This window comes from Sus scrofa, chromosome 18 (genome assembly GCF_000003025.6).
Source record: "Sus scrofa isolate TJ Tabasco breed Duroc chromosome 18, Sscrofa11.1, whole genome shotgun sequence".
In the NCBI taxonomy this organism is placed as follows: domain Eukaryota; kingdom Metazoa; phylum Chordata; class Mammalia; order Artiodactyla; family Suidae; genus Sus; species Sus scrofa.
In genome coordinates this window covers 50,918,904-50,937,623 of record NC_010460.4, presented here as the reverse complement: position 1 = coordinate 50,937,623, position 18,720 = coordinate 50,918,904, and the positions used below count along the sequence as shown (strand labels likewise).

Below are 18,720 nucleotides of genomic sequence, written 5' to 3'. Positions count from 1 at the left end.
ACCCGAGCAGCAGAGCCTGGCTGCTCTCCTGACAAACCTGCCCAGGTCAGAAGGTTCTCATTCCCACCCAGAGAGCATGGCTGACCACAGGGCACCCGTCCCCCAGGGGAGCCCCTGGAAAGCCCCCCAGGTGGCTTGAGTGGCTGAGAAGGGGCCAGCTCTGTGCCTGGGCACCTTTGGAGCCATTGCCATGGAGGGACTGAGTCCACCTGACACATCTGCTTGGGACAGCACGGACGAGCAGCCTGTCCTGTGCCACTGGGACCCCCGCCCTGCCGGCCACTGGGGCCCCTCTGGCTGCTCCTGGGGTGGGGCCCTCAGGATGGGGGCACAGGTCCTCCGGCAGGTGAGCATGTGTTCATGGCGAGGCACCCAAGGTGCACGCTGGGCTCGGCGTCTCACCTTGAGCTTCCTCCGGGCATTGAACTTCTTCAGGCACTCCACCGTCTCCTGCCTGTGCATCATGGAGGCCACGGTGGAGCGTTGCTGTGGGGAGAGGGCAGGGAGAGGGGGCATCAGCTTTGTCCCCAAAGCGGGATCGAAAGAGGGGTTGGGGGGAGACTCAGGGCAGCAACACGCCCGGGGCCCTCGTGCCAAGAGCTACCAGCCACCCACTGCAGCTGGAGGTCACCTGTCCCCGATCCTGCCTGCCTATTTCCCCAGCCCGTCACTCCTCATGGCCCGTCCACCCCACCACCTGTCCTCACCATCACCTGTCCCTGGTCAACCTATTCCTTGTGCCCACCTCTACTGCCCAGCCTGGGCCCTGCCCACCCCTTCCTTCCCTCACCCGCAGCCTGGGGCCCTGCACACCTGTCCCCCGACCCGCTTTGCCACTTCATCCCTTCTTCCCACGGAGCGCCTGTCTGCCAGGGACTGGGGCCTTTAAACCCACCAGCATGTCCCAAGCCACAGGCCACGCAGCCTCCAGGAGACCAGGGTACCCATCGGCTGGGAGGAGAGGGCCCCAGGGTCAACTCGCCAGGGGGGCAGGTATGAGGCTGAGGCCACTTACGCAGACCCACGGGTGCTTCAGCGCCTCGTGCGCTGTGATGCGCTTGGCAGGGTTAATGGTCAACATCTGGTTGATGAGGTTTTTGGCTTCAGGAGTGACCGTGTCCCACTCGGGGGACGGGAACTAAGAAGGAACACAATGCACACGGAGCCTGACGCGCTCTGCAAGCAGGAGACAGCATTCTCCCGGGACCTCATCTGGAAACAGCTGGCACCACCCCACTCCCCACCTCTCCCAGCCTGCCACCCCCCTGGGGGCGGAGCGATCAGGAGGGGTGCCTGCACTTACGTCATAGGCTCCGGCCTTGATCTGCTGGTACAGCTTGTGCTGGTCCTCGTCCCAGAAGGGCGGGTAGCCCACGAGCAGGATGTAGAGGATCACCCCTGGGGAGAGCCGGGCACACGGGCTCACACTGCTGCCCCACGCCTGCGCCCAGAGCCCAGCCCCGGCCCGAGAAGCCCACAAGCGCCGCCACACTCGGACACGGCCACGTGCTGTCAGGTGTGTGACCCCCATGCTCTGCCACGTCACAGCTAGGGGACCCTCAGCCAGTTTCTGAGCCTCAGCTGGGGGGGGCCTTCCCCCTGACCCAAAGCCAAGGAGTCCTCGTGTCACCACCTCCCCACTGCAGGCAGAGTCAGCTGGTGTCACTGTCTGGAGACCCTCGTGTTGGCAGAATGGTGGGAGGAGCTCCCGCCCCCACCCCACGTCGCAGGGGAGGTTTGAGGCTGGCCTGCTCCACTGCTGGAGAGTGCGGAAGACCCCTCCCCCGAGACCCCCGCCCCCAGCACTGGTCCGCCATCCATGCACCTGCTCCTTCTCCAGCTCTCCCTGCGGAGGGAGGCCCTGGGGCGGTGGGCTTCTCGGCAACTGCCAGGGTCCCATTAGCAATTCTAGCCTGGCCGAGGAGGGTGCTCCTTGCTGGAGTCGCCCCCCGTCAGCCCGGGGGTGGGTCTGGAACAGCACAGCTGCCCTGCGGCCCCGCCCCGCCCTGCACACCAGCCTCACCGCACGCCCAGATGTCCACCGGCTTGCCGTACGCCTCCTTGCGCAGGACTTCCGGGGATAGGTAGCCTGGCGTGCCAGCGAACCCTAGCGAGAGGGGAGAGGGCAATGTGAGGGGCCACGGCTGCAGCTGACACCCTCCACCCTGCTCCCAGCCGCCCACCAGGTACTCACCAAACCATGCCTGCTGGTCCCCCTGCACCTCGATAGCCAGGCCAAAGTCCGCCAGCTTCACTGCGGCCCCTTTGCACTTGCTGGCCAGGAGCAGGTTCTCGGGCTGCAGGGAGGTGATCAGCCCGAGGGCATGTGGTTTACACAGTGTGGGGGTGGGGGTCAGGGAGGAAGGGGGACAGAACAGCAGCTTGCAGGCAGGGGTGCACAGGTCTGAGCCCCCACCACGTGGGTGTCCCCCTGGCTGATGCCCTTGGCTTGGGTGTACCCCAGAGCCCAGGGCCTGCACCCCACAGCCTGTCCCCCTTCTCTCCAGGGGCAGGGACAAGAGTCCTAAAGCAGAGCGAAGCTGCTCTCAAAGCGAGAGCCCAGATGCCTCATGCCCAAGAGCAATGAACTCGGGGCACTGGCACCAAAACTGAGCATACCCCACAGGCCCTGGCAGGTGCAGGGGGCCAGGACCTCCACCGGCAGAGGGGCTTCCCGCCCCTCCCCACGGCTGGCTGCACAGAAACCTGGTCAGGGGCTGCCTGCTCGAGGGCTCAGGCACTTCCTATGGGGCAGTGACCCTTAAAGGGCAAGGAGGAAGGACCAAAGGCCCCGACGGTCTGGGCAGCAGAGGACGTCTATCCAAGTGCCAGCGGCCCCGGGGCCGGGTGGAAGGGGCCTGCCTTGATCACTGCCCATCCAGTGTCCACAGGCAGGAAAGGCCCCGTACACACTCCCTGCCTCGGGGCGCAGCACTCCTGCTCAAGCTGCAAGGACATTCATTCTTGTTCCCCTGGAATGCCGAGGAGGTGGCTGGCCCCTGGCTGGGGATGCTTGGCCCGGAAGGCCAGGGGGGGACCCTGTTCGCTGGGCCTCTCCCATCCTGGCCTGTTCCACCGGCCTCAGCACCTCCCAGCGGTCAAAGCCACTGGGCTTCCGCATCCCGAGGCCCTCCATCCCCTGGCCAGGCCACCCTCCCGACAGGAAGGCCCTCTGAGACCACCCTCAGCGGGAGTGCTGCCAGAAGAGACAAACGTCGCCAACCAAACTGAATTAACACCGCTTGTACACCTGAGGTGTTAGGGTGCAACCCGCGGAATAGAGGAAATACGCCAGCCCCAGGCGGCAGAAACCAGAGCTCCTCCGGGCCGCACCCAGCCAGACGGACCAGGCTCTGACGCTCCAGGTGACGCAGGCTGGGGGCACTCAGCCCTGTCTGCCCAGCACAGCCCGGAGGCCCCTGGACGTCAGGGGGACCCCAACATCAAGAAGTCTGAATGAGTAGGGGTCAGGGACTGCAGCTGGGGACACGACCTGATTTCTACAGCTCAAGTTCCACCCCCCCTCAAGGGCACAGACCAGCCCTCCTCCTGGGGACCAAGGAGCTGGAAGGGCTGGGCAGGAAGGCTGGGGGCCCCCAGAAGAAGAGGGAGGCGACCCAGCTGGGCTGAGCAATGCCAGCCCCTAGCCCCCAGGCTCAAACCCGGCTCCGCGGCAGCCCCCTGAGATGCTCTGTCCAACCTCCGCACTTGGCTGAGAGGAGACCCACCACCGGACCGCTCCTGGGGGGCTCAGGCACGACGACGCGGGGTGGGGTATCTCCCTGGAGGAGGAGGGACAGTTGGCTCTCCCCAACTCATCCTGCCCCCTTTGGCTTTTTCCAACAAGGGTTCTGTTCACCTCCAGGTCACACCTGGGCTGGGGGGCATCCTTCTCCATGTCTGTGTTTTGCGTCAAAGTTAGCTATGCATCGTGGGGTCCGGGACCAGGAGGGGGGTGCGTGCCCACTCCCGCGTGGCCCCTCCTCCCAGAGGCCCACGAGAGAGGCCCATTCGGACAAGACTTGGTGACAGCAGGGGATCCATAGGACAGGCAGACAAGGCAGGCCTGGGTGAGCACGTGAAAAGACAGGGGACCCCACGGCACATGCAGAGAGGGAGCAGGGACAATGAAGGGCACACGGGCAGGGCACAGGAGAGGGTCCTGGGTCTGCTTCTAGGGGGACATCATCCCCAGGGCAGCTCCGCAAAGATCAGCTCACGCACACACCCCTCAGCGAGCCCTGGTCAGCCCTGGCACCGTGGGAAGGTGGGTCTCAATGCCACCAGCAGGTCTCAGAGCAGGGATGACCAGCCTGGGGGTCCCCCCCACCCCAACAAGAGAAGAAACGGACCCAAACCCAGCCTTGGAGAAAGCTGCAGTCAAAGAAAGGAGAGGGAGAGGGAGGAAGGGGCGGGGAGGCTGCAGTGCCTCCTGGGGGCCTCCCACCGCACTGAGCCCTGCAGCTGGCAAACCAACCGGATTTGAAACGGTCAGTGGCTCCGCTGCCCAGAGCTGAGCCAAGGGCCCCAGAGACCAGGAGAAAGGGCTGGGAGTTTGCAGAGACCATTGGGCCGGCCCCTCACCCGCTGCCCCTGAGGCATCAGTCCCACCTCCCACACGTGGCCTGTGTCCCACCTGCCAGATCTGAATCCCTACCAGAGCCCAGAAAGCGGCCCCTGGGTGGAGACGTGCTAACAGGCTGATTTTTGACAACTGTCCCCTCAGCCCTGGAGCCTAGAGGCGTTGGGAGGGACGTGTGCAGACGCATGCATGCATGCACACACGCAAACACACGTGCGCACACCTGTGCGCACACATACCCAGGCACATGCTGTCACACACATGCATGAATACACATGCATCTGCACACACGTGCACATGATGCTCCCACAGCTGCACACACATGTGCACGTGAGCACAAATACACACATGCCTACGCAGGTGCACACCCATACGCTTGGGCATACAGATCCACATCCTCCCATGCACGCGACTTCACGCTCAAATGCCTGTGCACGCACACATCCCACGCACCCAATATCTCCTGGCGCTTTCACTGCCCCACCCCAGAGTCTCCTGTGAAACACGGCATGCAGTTACGGATGACAGACACCTGGCACAGAGCGGGGTGGGGGACTCACCTTGAGGTCCCTGTGGACGACCCCCATTTGGTGGCAATGGAGAACCGCCTCCAGGATCTGCTGGATGCAGTGACTGCGGCAAACAGCAGGCGCATTAGTGCAGGGGGCCCCTGAGGAGTGGGCGGGGGTGCAGGAGCAGGGTGCTGTGTGGCACTGAAGTGGGGTCCGCAGCCTGGTGGGGGGCTGCGGGGAAGCAGGGGATCGAGGTGCTGCCTGCCACAGGGGAGAGGAGATGCTGGCCAGGAGGAGGGCCTCTGGGGCTCCTTCCTCACCCCCGAAGGTCAGCACGAGGCACAGCCCGCTGCGCCCCCAGCCCTGCCTTCCCCTCTGGCCAGGCCCATGGAGGTGATGCTCAGAGGAAACATACCTGTCCCCAGCACACCCCCCCCAGGCTCATGCTGGCCAAGCCTGGCCCTGAGCTTAGGAGGGAGGCCAAGGCTGAGCTCATATTCTGCAAAACAGGCTGGAGATGGGGGAGGGTGGAAGGGGGGGCGGGAAGCAGAGGTGAAAGGGCAAGGGGGAGGGGGCAGGCCAGTGCAACAGGGTGGGAGTGACGCCCTGGGCACCAGGGCCCCTCTCTGTTCTGGGGCAGGGCTAACGCTGCAGCCACTGTCACTCATGTGAAATGAGATCATTTCATTTTAATAAACCTGAACTTCACACCGGTTGCTGGCTGCCACACTAGACGGCCGAGCTCCATAGCAGCCCTGGGGTCCCAGAAGCTCTCCTGGTGAGGGGGCAGCCTGGCACTGCCCAGGGCCCCGAGCCAGGGACCTCCTTCCAGATCCAGGAGAAGTCCCGAGCCTTTTGCTGGAGGGAGCAGTCCAGGCTCTCCTCAGGCGCCTCTGACACCTGTACTTCAGGAATACCTCCTGAACATAGACCTGGATGCCCCCAGCCCCTGTGCACACTCAGGGATGGCCCTGAGTCCCTGTGGCCTGAACCTGCCTCCCCAGGGGGCCCCAGGGGTCTGGACAGTTTCCAGCTGTCCCCAGAGCCAGGCGCAGACCCCTTGGGGTCCCACAGCATCCCTGCAGCATTACCAACCACAGGGGACAGGAGGGCTGTGGGCTGCCTGGAGCCCACCCCCTGACCAAGGCTCTTGGTCACAGACCTTTTGGGTGGGTGGGGGGAGGCACAGGTGGATCCCTCAGGACCCCTCCAGCCGTGGCTGGAGCCTCTGGGGGAGGGTATTGGTGACTGAAGGTCGGCTGGAGGGGTGGGCTTTGTTTTCCTAGCAGCAAACTCGGACAGGGGATGGGGGACCTGCCCTCTTCCTCAGATGGCTCTGGCCACATCTGGACACCGCTCGCTGAACAGACACGTGAAGCTGAGTTTCCGCCCTGCAGACGGCTAGACTCAGAGTCCTAATGATGACAGGTTCCTGGGATCGGGGCAGGGGTCAGAAGGAGCCAGGCCCAAACCTAAGGGAGGCAGTCTCCCAGCGGCCCCTCCCCTTAGATGCACCCAAGGGCTGGAAACCCCACCCCCATCCTATGCTCAAAGCTCTTCTGCCCGCCCTGCTCCCAGGGCTCCTGCCCCTCCCGCATCCCTCTCATCTGCTCAGAAAAATCCAGGGGTTGGTCCTCACCCCCATCCTTCCATGTCCAGCTTCCATCCAGCCCTTACCAGCCCTCCCGTTACTACAGGCACAGGCTCGGCCCCCACAGACGGACCCACCACAGCAAGCTCATCCAGGGGCCTCCTTCCCTGTGGGCAGAACTCGGCCATGAGGCCCCTGGGCGGAGGCAGAAGCCAGATGAAGGCTCCAGCCCCTGCAGCTGAAGCCACTGAGCCAGTGCCCAGGGCAGGGTGCACTGGCTTTCCCAGTCCAGCTGCAATCCCCCGACCCACCTCGCATCACAGTGCCCCACCTCCCACAGGGGCTTAGCCACCTCCTGCAGACCAGCCGCTGCCCGTGCTGCTGTGGCCAGACCCTGGTTCTGCCCCGGGAGCCACCTGTCCGAACCGTGTGCCCAACCATCTCCACGGAATCCATCCTCCCTCCAGAGCATCAGCAGCTTCCCAGCCCACAGGCTGGCATCTCTTGTGTCACTGGCTCCTCCCGGAGAGCCCTGGAATGATCTAGCTCCAACCTGGGGCCTGCAGAGACCCCGGCCCGTCCTGATCTCAGCTTTGGGTCAAGCCCATCTTCCGTCTTCACCCTCAGGACCTTGCCTCGGCTCTCAACCCCAGGACCCTCTCGGGACTCTCCTCTGTGCTGAGCGAGTGTGAGGCACCCACGTGGTCCCCACGGCTGTCACGGGGTGGCTCCGCGCTCTGTGTGGGCTTCTGGGCAGCATCCGTCTCTGCACTGCACTGTGGCCTCCAGGACCGCCAGGATGTGTGGGTTCTTTCCTCTCCACGTGTCCTCTGCCCCGCCTTGCAGGAATGTGGCCCCCAAATGTTTCTTGGACCCAGGGATCCATCTGCTGCAGCACTGATTGATATGTCGGCTCAGATGGGGGTGGGCTGTGCCCTCTGCCCTCCTCCGTGTCCCCTCCTGGGGTCACAGGGCCCCCAACCGGCACCAGAGATGAGACACCTGCTGAGCCAACACCCAGTCTGCTTCTCTCCTCAAGCTTCACAGGACTTGGCCTGTGTTGCTGGAATCGAGCCCTTAGCTCTGCCACAGCCCCGGTCCCCCGATCCCACAGGCCCTGCGCATGGCCCCCCAGATGGGGAGACGGGCTGTCAGGACAGAGGCTCCTGCTGGCTTAGCCCCCGCTGTGCACAAAAGAGCTGGCCAAGCAACAAGTTCCCCAAGACGAACCTGCAGGACCACCGGCTTCCCCACGGCCGGTGCTGGCCTGTCTCCAGGGCTTATTCCTCACGGCAGCTCTGGGACTGACATGGGAACAGCCTCTGCAGCCTGCAAGTGGACGGGACACTTGCCTGCCTGGGGAGTGGCCCATTCCAGGCAGCCCGCCCTCCAGGGATCTCTGCGGACCAGTCCCCGGGCTCTCCTCACCCTGCTCTCGCCCTGGTCTCCAATCTGAGGCCATGGCCTTGGAGGACACGAGGCCACCTGGCCTGTCACAAGGTCCTACCTCTCCTCTGCCTCCCTTTTCATTGCCCTTCTTCGTGGGGCCTTTGGTCATTTTCTGAACTATTTAGAAAGCCACTTTTGTTGTCAGCTTTGTTCCCAAGAGGCATTCCAGACGCTGGCCAGGTCCTGGGCGTTATTCTCCCAGTTCTGGGCTCTGCTGTCATCTCAGAGGCTGTCACCTTTCTTCCTCCTTGCTGGGACAGCCAGCACTCTCCCGGTCTCCCTTTAACCATCTCCCGTGAGCCATATTGCTTTCTAGAGTTTTGAAAAATGGGTTCTAGGAGTTCCTGTTGTGGCGCAGCGGGAATGAATCCCACTAAGGACCGTGAGGTTGCAGGTTTGATCCCTGGCCTCACTCAGTGGGTTAAGGATCCAGTGTTGCTGTGAGCTGTGGTGTAGGTCGCAGACGGGGCCGTATCTGGCGTTGCTGTGGCTGTAGTGTAGGCCGGTGACTAAAGCTCCAATTCGACCCCTAGCCTGGGAACCTCCATATGGTGGGGCCCTAAAAAGGACAAGAAGACCAAAGAAAAAAAGAAAGAAAAGTGGGTTCTAAATATTTTCAACTTTGCTTTTCCGGGTTGGAAAAAAGACCCCTCATTTGCCCCACAAACTCCAAAATAAAGGTCTCACTTCCTGCTAAGAAGAATCTCCAGCCTTCTTGGTTAGAAAATGGTTCAGAAAAGCAGCTCCTGACTTGCTTACTCTTCCTCTAAAGACATAACATGTCAGAAATTCATCAGACACTCAGCTTTGAGCAGCACATCCCCCAGCAGGCCCCCGGAAGGGCGGCTAATGCACCTGGCCAAGGAGGCGCCCACCACCCCCGTCAGGGGTCTCAGGCTCCACCAGCCTCACCACAGCCCAGACCCCCTTTTGTGGGGAAACAACCTGCCAGGGTGGGAGAAAGCCTTCACCGCGCCTGCCAGCATACCTGATAATGCCTGTGAGTGGCCCACCCACATGGGCATCCACGTCAGACTCAGCAGGCCCTCTTGTTTGAAGGCTAAGCACCCACACAAAGGTCAAACGCATGCTTCCAGGGTCCAGAGCAGCCAGAGGCATGGGCTTAATGAGCCGGGCCAGCTGGAAGGGCTCCCCAAGAGTGTCCCCCGTTCCTTCTCACCCCCACAGTAGTCTGGCTATGAGCTAGGCAGAGTCTGTGAGAGGAAACTAGGCATTTGTGGACGGGGCCCCAATGGCTGGGCGCCCTCCACAACGGAGACCCGGGCAGGAAGGTCAGGAGGCCTGCCATCTGGGCAGGCAAGAAGGAACCACAGAATTGGAGGGGCTGGGGTGGGGGCAAAGATGAGGCCAGAGGCAAGTAAGTGATGAGGGTGGGCAAGGGAAACCAAGGCCACAGGTGCTGGGAGGATCGGGGGCATGGGCGGGGGAGGGGGTGTGGGGATGGGGCACGAGGTCATGGGGCACAGGGGTCTCCCAGCCAAAAGCGGGGCTACACTGTGGGCCATGGACCCTCCTCAGGCAAGACCACCCACCGCAGAGTGCAGGACGGGTACCAGGCCTTGGGCCAAGCCCAGGACAGGGCACTGAGGACCAAGGAGCCCTGGCAGGATGCTCCAAGCAGGTTGGGGGGTGGGGAGGAAGCCAGTGAGGGCAAGTGCCCCCTTGCGGCGCCCAGACACTGGGGGCAGAACCAAAAGGTGACCCTCTTCCTCCTGGCGCTGCCCTGACTGTGGACCCCTGGGTCTGAGCTGGGGACAGCCAGCAGGGACTTTCCTTCCTGGCCTGGCCAGGCACCTGTTCTGCCCTGGCATGTGTCAGGATGGGCCAGGTCTGGGGGGCCCAGCAGGCAGGCACCCACTTGGGACAAGCTCACTCGAGCATCCCAGAGCAGGAGGAGGTGGCTCTGCTCTGCCTCCTTCTTTTTCTATCAGTAGAAGATCAAAGTGGAGTCTTCCTGTTCTCAGAGGGAACAGGTCACTCCCAGGCGGCTGTGCAAAGTGACAGCCCTTCCCTGCGGAGTCGCAGAAAAGCAGCCAGTACCCTGATACCCCTCAGGCGATCGGCCAAGGGGGAACCTCAACCCAGACCGGACACCCCTCCCACAACACCCTCCTCTAACGTCCCTGGCCTCCTGCCACCCAGCTCAGTGAGCACCCAGGGGGCACCAGGAACCCGCTCCGCCTTCTCACGGGAACTCAGGCTGTCACTGACGGGCAAGGCTGCCCAGGGTGGAGAAGCAAGTCACGAAAACCTACCTTTAAAAATAATGCTCCTTTTCTTGATTAAAAAAGGAACACACATTCATTAAGGAAAAATTTTAAAATAGATTAAAAAATTAAAAAGTTGGGAGTTCCTGCAGTGGCTCAGCAGTAATGAACTTGACTAGCATCCACGAGGATGCGAGTTCGATCCCTGGCCTTGCTCACTGGGTTAAGGATCCAGCATTGCCATGAGCTGTGGTGCAGGTCGCAGACAGGGCTCAGACCTGGCATTGCTGTGACTGTGGTGTAGACCGGCAGCTGCAGCTTCTATTCAACTCCTAGCCTGGGAACTTCCCTATGCCGTAGGCATGGACCCATAAAGGAAAAAAAATTAAAAAGCATCTTTACAGCCTAGAGAGGGCCACTGTCGACCTTTTTTCTTTTGCTTTTCAGTGCTTGTCTCCATGGGAGCCAGGCGGGCAGGGCAGGCGGGCAGGGAGTGGGGGCCCTTAGCCATGTCCCAGCTGAGATGCACTGTCCAGAGTGACATACCTGTCACGGGTCAGGGTGACCTCTGGCCAACAGCCCGGGTCAGAGCAGATCACAGAGGACCTACCCTTCCAGGGAGGGGGGCCCTGCCACCTCCCAGCAGCCATGCTCCAGACGTCTCTGAGATCATCGCCTTTGACCCCCATGAGGGCTGGCTAAGTCCCTCCATGCCCAACCCTGCAGAGCCCGGCTTCCTGCCCACTCCCCCCGGGACCCCAGGAAGGAGAGCCAGCAGGCACCTTCCCATCAGCACAGCCCCCACTGCATCCCTTTCTGCCTCCAAAGTGGCCTGGAACAAGGTCACAGAAAAGGGTTCCTGGCCTGTCTTTGGGAAAAGCATTTGGAAACCGCATCTCTGTGAAGAGGTCAGGGCGTCCACTGTGGGCCATGGACAGACAGCCCGCCCAAGGGGACTCTCTGCTCTCCCCCCATCAGCACCCCAAGAAGAGCCCCTCTGTGCAGGGAGAGCGACCTGGGACATACAAGCTGCCCCTGCGCCTCAGCCCTGCCCAAGAGCGTCCAGCAGAGCTGGGCCGGGCATACATCAGGCGGGCAGTCTGGCACTGCCACCTGGTTGCCCATCTGCCCGGTTAGAGACCAGGGGCACATGGGGGCCAGAGGGGCATGGGCCAGGCTTTGGGAGGGCAGCTGGGCAGGAGAAGAGGGGGCAGGACAGTGCCAGGGCGCTGCACCCACCTGGCGTCCGCCTCGCTGTAGTACTCTCTCGCCACGATGTCTTCAAAGAGCTCCCCGCCAGTGACCCTGGGAAAAAGCACACGAAGGTCACAGGTTCCAGAGACCGCCGTCACCCTGTCCCCTCCAGCACAATGGCCACCTCCTGCCCGTCGTCACCCCCCACCTCCGCCCTGTGTCCACTGTCCCCTGGACCAACAGCTCGCCAGGTGCTTCCTCACACAGGCGGCACTGAGCCCTGACCTTCAGTGATGCCAGTGACGTCCCCAGAGTGGGCAGCCCAGGCCTCTGCAGTGTCACCCGGGCCTCGTGACTAATTCTGGGCCTGAGGAAATCTGCGTTTCCCTCCTCAAACCCTCCCGGGCCAGAGATTCCGACCCCGCCCAGAGCAGAGGGGCCAGAGGAGGTGGTGCCTGGGTCTGGCCTCCGTGGTGGGTGAGGTCACGAGGGGTTCAAGGTCCCCTCTCCAGGAGAGAGAGACCCCTGTCCGAACACCACCCTGCCATCTGTCCCTTGGCCAGGGAGCAGCCTTCAGGCCCTACGGTCAGGATGGACCCGAGGAGCAGGAGCCACTGCTGGGAGGGCCTTGGGGGCCCCAAGGGGTCCAGGCTGCCCACGATCCCCCGGGGGCTGAGCAGGCTGGGCGTGGACAGAGAGGTGAGAAGCAGGGACGAGGGATGGGAGCACAGGGGGCAGAGGGGGCCATCCCAAGGCTGCCCAAGCCCTCCACCCCACACGGCAAGCTCTGAGTCCACCAGAACGCTCCATCTAGAGCTTTCTACCCCTGCGTGGTCCAGAGTCCCCCCCCTTCATCCTGTGGGGGCTCTAAGGGGCACCCTCCTTCCAGCGCTGGCCCCACGCGCTATGATGTCTCCGTCTGCACCTCGGTTCCCGTTAGTTCTCGAAGTTGGGGCTTGAGTTGGCCTCATTTTTTGGCAGCACTCAGGGCCGGGCTGGTCCATGGCGACCATGTGCACAGGCGCTGCTGAACAGTGGCCCTGATGTGGACGGGCTTTCTCTTAGTGCTGGAGAAACACAAAAACCGGAGGTGCCCCGGGGGTGCTGGGGTGCCCCCTCTCGAGGCTGGATGCTTGCCTTCAGATCCTGCGGACCCCACCCCTGGCCCCACAAGCCTGGAGTGAGGAGCTTTCAGAATCCCACTTTGCTCAGCAGGGCTGACTCCTGAGGGGACGAGTGTCATGTGCCTGTGGGGCAGGATGGGGTTCGCGGTCCAGCCCAGAAGAGGAGGACCCCCTGTTTACCTCTGGTCGGGTCAGCAGAGCCCAAGGCCAAGCACAGGGCAGAGGGGGGAAAGGCCACGGGCACTGGCCAGGGCTGCAGCAGGGGCACAGGGGGTGTCCCCAGGAGGCCCTGCCAGAGGCTGGGGACAGGCCCTCCGAGTCCCTGCATCCACAGGAGGCTCCGGGGGTGCAGACGGGCCTCTGGGACCTTATGGTCCAGAGCTTAGGGCAGGGAGTTGATTTCTGGAAGCCGGCATCTGGAGCAGGCTGGGGTGGGCCCAGTCTGGGGACCAGTGTTCTCCCGTTCCTCGGGCCCTGACCAGGCCATGTGGCCAATCCTGGCTGCAGCCAGGGCCCACCAGGGTGCCCCTTCCTCTCCTCCCGGGCCTGGTCCCCAGGACCACAGGACATTGTGAGGTGTGGGGATGGGAAACCTGTCAATCTCCAAATCCACAGAGCCCCCAAACAGCCAAAGGGCCTGGGGCCTCCTGGAGGTGATGCCAACCCAGGCCAGAAACATCTCCCCTATCCTGGGGCCACAGAGTCGCTGAGGGTCTGCCACGTGGCCCAGGAGGCTGCGGTGGGGGCGGGGGTGCTGCAGGGCCTGCCTGCCGCATCTCTGCTCCTTCCCTCCCACTGCAGCCCCTGCGCAGACCCTCCCTGCCCCCTCAAAATAGCCACTGAGGCCTAGGAGGGTCCTGGCTGCCCCCGAAGCAGAAGCTTCAACAGGCCCGGGGAGCACAGAGGTTTGAGGGGGACAGTGCAAGGCCCAGGTCCTCCCCCTCCCAACAAAACCACCAGCCAACTTCCTCTTGCCAGTGCCTCTCAGAGCCTCTCCCCACGCCTGCCTCCTGCGTGGGCCAGGACAGTCCAGACCCTCTCACACGTGTGCAGGCACTTATGTGCACAAGTGCGCGCGCGCACACACTCACACACAGACACGTCTCTCCCCTTGTCTGCTTCTGAATCACACACACCCACCTGTTGGCTGCCAGGGATCTCAGGGACTGGGGCGTGGCCGCCCTTCAGCCTAGTGGCTTCTGTATTTCCCAGAAAAGAGGCTGGTGGAGCTGGGTGGGTCTAGGGGCACACAGCGGTGACAGCAAGCCTGCCACCTCCACAGGGGCGATGGGACAGACTTTTTAGGGCACAACCTCGGCCCGGCAGCGGCAGCTGCATCACGGATCAGCCCTGGCCGCCTGGATGATGACTTGAAGTGGTGTCTTGTGGGACACAGGGTACTGAGAAGTGGCCAAGCCCCTGCAGGGCCAGTTCCAGCCTTTTGTGACCAGGGGATCCCAAGCAGGCTGGGGACTCCTCAGGCCTTCATGCATCTGTCCTTGACAGGGGGGCGCCCCACGCAGGCATGTCCCGTCCCCACGGCCACGGCCACAGGCTGGATTTCCTGGAGGCCACACGGAGCCGCCCAAGACCTACGGCCCCTGCCCACCCCAGGGTCCCGATGATTCGAGATGGCCTAAATATAGCACCGCTCAGCGGGAGCTGGCGGGGAGCCGAGGGGATGACATCACCGCTTCTAAATCCAGCAGGAAGTGAGAGGCGGCACAGGCCCCAGCCGCGCTCTCACTCAGCACTGTGCGGGCACGCACACACATGTACACACGTGCACATGAACACACACGCACACACAAAACACCACAGTGTATCCACTCCCGTAAACCACACGCGGACCTGTGTACACGTGCACACTCTCACAAATCACACACAGGCACGCACGCACGTGTGCACCTGCAAGCCACATATGTGTGCACACATGCACCCTGGACATGCACGCACACAGGTACACGTCCCAAGTCACACCTGCACACTCACACACTTCAGGCAATCACAACACTCTCACATGCTGACACACACACATACACACTCGTCCACACCCTACATGTCCACAACGCCCAACTCACACACATTCACGTATGTACACATGCACACCACACAGATACATGGGTGAATACAGCACAAGCCACACAATACATGTGTTCATAAGTCACACGCACACACTGAAATCCACACACTCATGCTCATAAACACACATGTGCACACAGGCACCCACAGCACAGGCACTCTTACACACACACTCCCACAAATCATGTGCCCATATGTGAACACACATACACACCCTCACAAATCACACCCATGCAGCCTCCTTATCAGTGCGCACACACCATCATAAACACACTCTTACACACACATGCACACACGCACATGCTCACGCCGGCCAGTGGGCCCCGGTGCAGCTCTGATACGAATGCCAAAGGGGAGGAAGGTGAGGGACGAGGGCCTGTCCTCCTGGGGCGCCTCCCCCACCCCCCGCCTGTGGCCTCCAGCCCCCACTGGCCGGATGCGGCTGGGGGTGAGGCGACCCGGGAGTCGGGGGACCGTTGGCCGAGGGTCCCAGCCCGGGCCCGGCGTGGGGAGCAGACGAGGGTGGGGCCCCTGGGCTCGGGCACTTACAGGTCGAAGACCAGGTAGTGGAAGCCTTCCTCCGAGATGCTGTCATGGAGTCGCACTGCGGGGACAGGAGGGGCTGTGAGCCGAGGGCAGCAGCCGGCCACCCACACCACCCACTGGCCTCCACACCCGTCCAGGCCCCCGGCCAGGGAAGGAGCCCACCTACCCCCTCCCCGAGCTGGGGAACTGACCCCAGGGGAGCGTCCAGGGGCCTGCGGGTCTGGCCTTTCCTTTGCTCTGCCGGAGGGAGACCCAGGCCCCTCTCAACTCGGGGCCACGCGCCCTGCTCCCAAACGCAGCAGAGCCGCTGCGGGGCTTCACGGGAGAGGGCGCTCCATCGCCAGCCTCCGGGCACAGGCTGAGGGAGGACCCTTGGATGGAGCACCACCCGCCCAGGGCCCAGTGAGGCGTCACTTCCAAAGGTTCAGACCTGGGTTCCCAGTCCAGACCCGGCAGGGTCAGCAGGATCGCGCCACGGCCACACACACCCTGCTGTAGTCATTTTTCTTTTTTAAAAATTTATTTATTGGAGTTCCCATCATGGCTCACTGGAAATGAATCTGACTAGCGTCCCTGAGCACACAGGTTCGATCCCTGGCCTCGTCCAGTGGGTTAAGGATCTGCATTGCTGGGAGCTGTGGTGTAGGTCGCAGACACGGCTCCGATTTGGTGTTGCTGTGGCTGTGGTGTAGGCTGGCAGATGCAGCTTCCATTCGACCCCTAGCCTGGGAACTTCCATATGCCATGGGTGTGGCCCTAAAAACCAAAAAAATATTTATTTATCATTATTTTTTTATTTCTAGGACCGCACCCACGACATATGGAGGTTCCCAGGCTAGGGGTGGAGTAGGAGATACAGCCACCACCCTATGTCACAGCCACAGCAACGCAGGATCTGACCTACACCGCAGCGCTCGGATCCTTAACCCATGGAGGTGGGCCAGGGGTCGAACCCGCATCCTCATGGATACTAGTCGGGTTCATAACCCACTGAGCCACAACGGGAACTCTTAATCACTCTTCTTCATCTCCCTGAGCCCAGCATGAGGCCGGGCCAGAGTCGTGCTGGTTGGGGTTTGATCAGTGAGGGAAGGAACGAGGAGTGGACAGCGAGGCAGACTTCAGCACAAAGAACACGAGCCCATCGTCTCCTTTCTGTCGAGCTGGAGCCGCGCCCGCGTTCAGCAGCAGGGACTTCTAGGAACGGCTCGTTCTGGACACCGCCCCCCACGAGACGGAGCCTGCCGTGCGTGTCAGGAGCCCGCGGGGCGCTCCTCCGGAACCATCCCCACCACCCCGAGAGGTTACGAAGCTGAAGCCGCTGCGCAGAGTGGGTAAGTGACGGGCTGATGGTCACACAGCTCGCGCGAGAGGCCGAGCAGCCGCATGGACAGGGGCTCGGAACCCCCCACAGACGGCCGCTCCGCCAGCCTCGGCCCGCTTGGCCCCCCGCTCCTTGGGCCTCTCCTCTGGGGGGGCTCCCTCTCCCCCACCCCACAGGATGGGGCTGCCGGCGCTGAAAGGGTCAGGAATGGGGCTTCTCCCAGGCCCCACGACCCCCAGCTCCTCAAAGCTGCCCTCGTTTCTAGCTGCTGCCAGCATTTTCCCCGCCCCAGCTCTGGTCCTCCAAGGGCCCGGCCAGCAGGGAGCCCACGCCAGGAGCCCCAGCGTGGCCGCAGCGGCCCCCAGGGGCAGACACCTGCCCTGAGCAGCGGTCAGGGCCTCAGGTCCCTGCAGTGGCTCACTTCACACACCTGCTTCCCTCGCTGGCTCCCTCCCGCTGCCTGCTCGGTCTCAAGGGCCCGATGGGTCACAGCCTTCTGCCCTCGCCCCACCCAGGCCTGGGCCCAACACCTCACACCCTCCAGCCGGGACCCCAACTCCACCCAGGCAGAAGATCTGCCTAACGGACAGCAGACCCCCAGCTTGGTGCAGCCTCCTCGAGGGCCCACCAACAAGCCCCAGGAGGGAACAAAATCTCTCCTCCCTCCTTTCTGGTGGCGGGGGTCCCACAGGTCCGCCCCTCTGAGCAGCATCCCCCGCCCCCAGCTGCCTGCCCTGAAGCTCCAAGCAAAGAAAGACCCCGCCTGGTGGGGGTCCTGCTGTGGTGCAATGCGATCAGCGCCACAGCAGGAACTTGGGAGCGCTGGGACGCAGGTTCGATCCCTGGCCAAGCACAGTGGGTTAAGGATCCAGCATTGCTGCAGCTGCTGCTTAGGTCACAACTAGGGCTCTGATCTGATGCCTGGCCCGGGAGCTCTGTATGCCAGGGCGCAGCCAAGAAAGGAAGGATTAAAAGAAGAACCCCAGGTGGGCAGGGGGCACGGAGGGGAGGGGTCCACCCTCCACCACCCTGCCGGCCCTCTGGACAGCACCCACAGAGGGACGCTCCGGGGGCCTCTCTCTCCTCCCATGCAGGGGACTCTCTTTTCCCTGGGAGCCCCAGGGGTCCATAAATCTGGGGTCCTGCTAGGCTTTCCTCCAGGTGGAGGCCACCCCTGCCCCAGTGCAGGGGCGAGGGGTGAGGCTCCCAGGTCCTGCGGCAGAGCCCTCCCCCTCACCCTGGAAGACATGCGGGTCAAGGCCAGGTGCACAGACACCCTTCTTTTTTTCTTAAATGTTTTTAACGTTTAAAAAAGTCATGCATAGTTTTAATGAAGAGAACCTCCTTAGCACATCAGACCCATGACCTCAGACAGGGCTCAGTAAAAAGCGAATTGTCACGGCATCTACGACAGCAAAAGCAGTAGGGAAACAGCACTCATAACTCTGGACGCGGGCGGCACAGAGGCGGCAAATGGAGTCCCGGGAGTACCTGAGAGGGTCCTGCCCGGGGAGCCCTGCGCTGGGGACAACGACGTCCACAAGAGGCCGGGGGGGGACGTGCCCCCCACTGCTGGGGCCATGGCTTCTCCAGGGACAGGACCCCAGGCCAAAGGACTCTTGCGGGGTCCTCCTGCTCCTCCCCGGCAGCCCCAAGCCCGTCCCTGCACCCCCAGAATATGATTAGCTTCGAGAAAGAGGCGCTGCGGGGCGGCGGCAGGCCCTGAACATTTGGAGACTGGAAACCTCCCCCTTCCCCTTCCGCACTGGCCTCCTTGGGGGAAGTCCTCCCAGGGCCATCTTCCCCCATGTGCCCACTGCCCGCTCCTGGGTGGACAGTCTTGCAGGGGAGGGCAGTTCCGGCCCCAGAACCGGGAGGCGGGAATTTGCCATCAGTGAGCCAGGCCAAGGAGAGAGAGGGTCAGTGTGCAGAGGGGAGGCTGAGGGAAGGCTGACGGGAGGCTGGACGGAGGCTGAGGGGAGGCTGGAGGGAGGCTGGAGGGGAGGCTGGATGGAGGCTGAGGGGAGGCTGGAGAGAGGCTGAGAGGAGGCTGAGGGGAAGCTGGAGGGAGGCTGAGGGGAGGCTGGA

General features: G+C 62.7%; 1 protein-coding gene across 15 annotated transcripts in view; it reads right to left on the bottom strand.

Moving 5' to 3' along the window:
- Positions 1–18,720, bottom strand: part of CAMK2B (calcium/calmodulin dependent protein kinase II beta) — a 94,039-nt gene that overhangs the window by 18,640 nt on the left and 56,679 nt on the right. For all 15 annotated transcript variants that reach the window (XM_021078635.1, XM_021078644.1, XM_021078637.1 and 12 more), the window contains exons 4-11: positions 15,312–15,366; positions 11,602–11,667; positions 5,143–5,215; positions 2,195–2,297; positions 2,024–2,107; positions 1,304–1,398; positions 1,016–1,138; positions 403–486 (exon numbers count right to left, since the gene is read on the bottom strand). In XM_021078635.1, the coding sequence (XP_020934294.1) occupies positions 403–486; positions 1,016–1,138; positions 1,304–1,398; positions 2,024–2,107; positions 2,195–2,297; positions 5,143–5,215; positions 11,602–11,667; positions 15,312–15,366 (683 nt within the window). The remainder of the gene's footprint in view (positions 1–402; positions 487–1,015; positions 1,139–1,303; positions 1,399–2,023; positions 2,108–2,194; positions 2,298–5,142; positions 5,216–11,601; positions 11,668–15,311; positions 15,367–18,720) is intronic.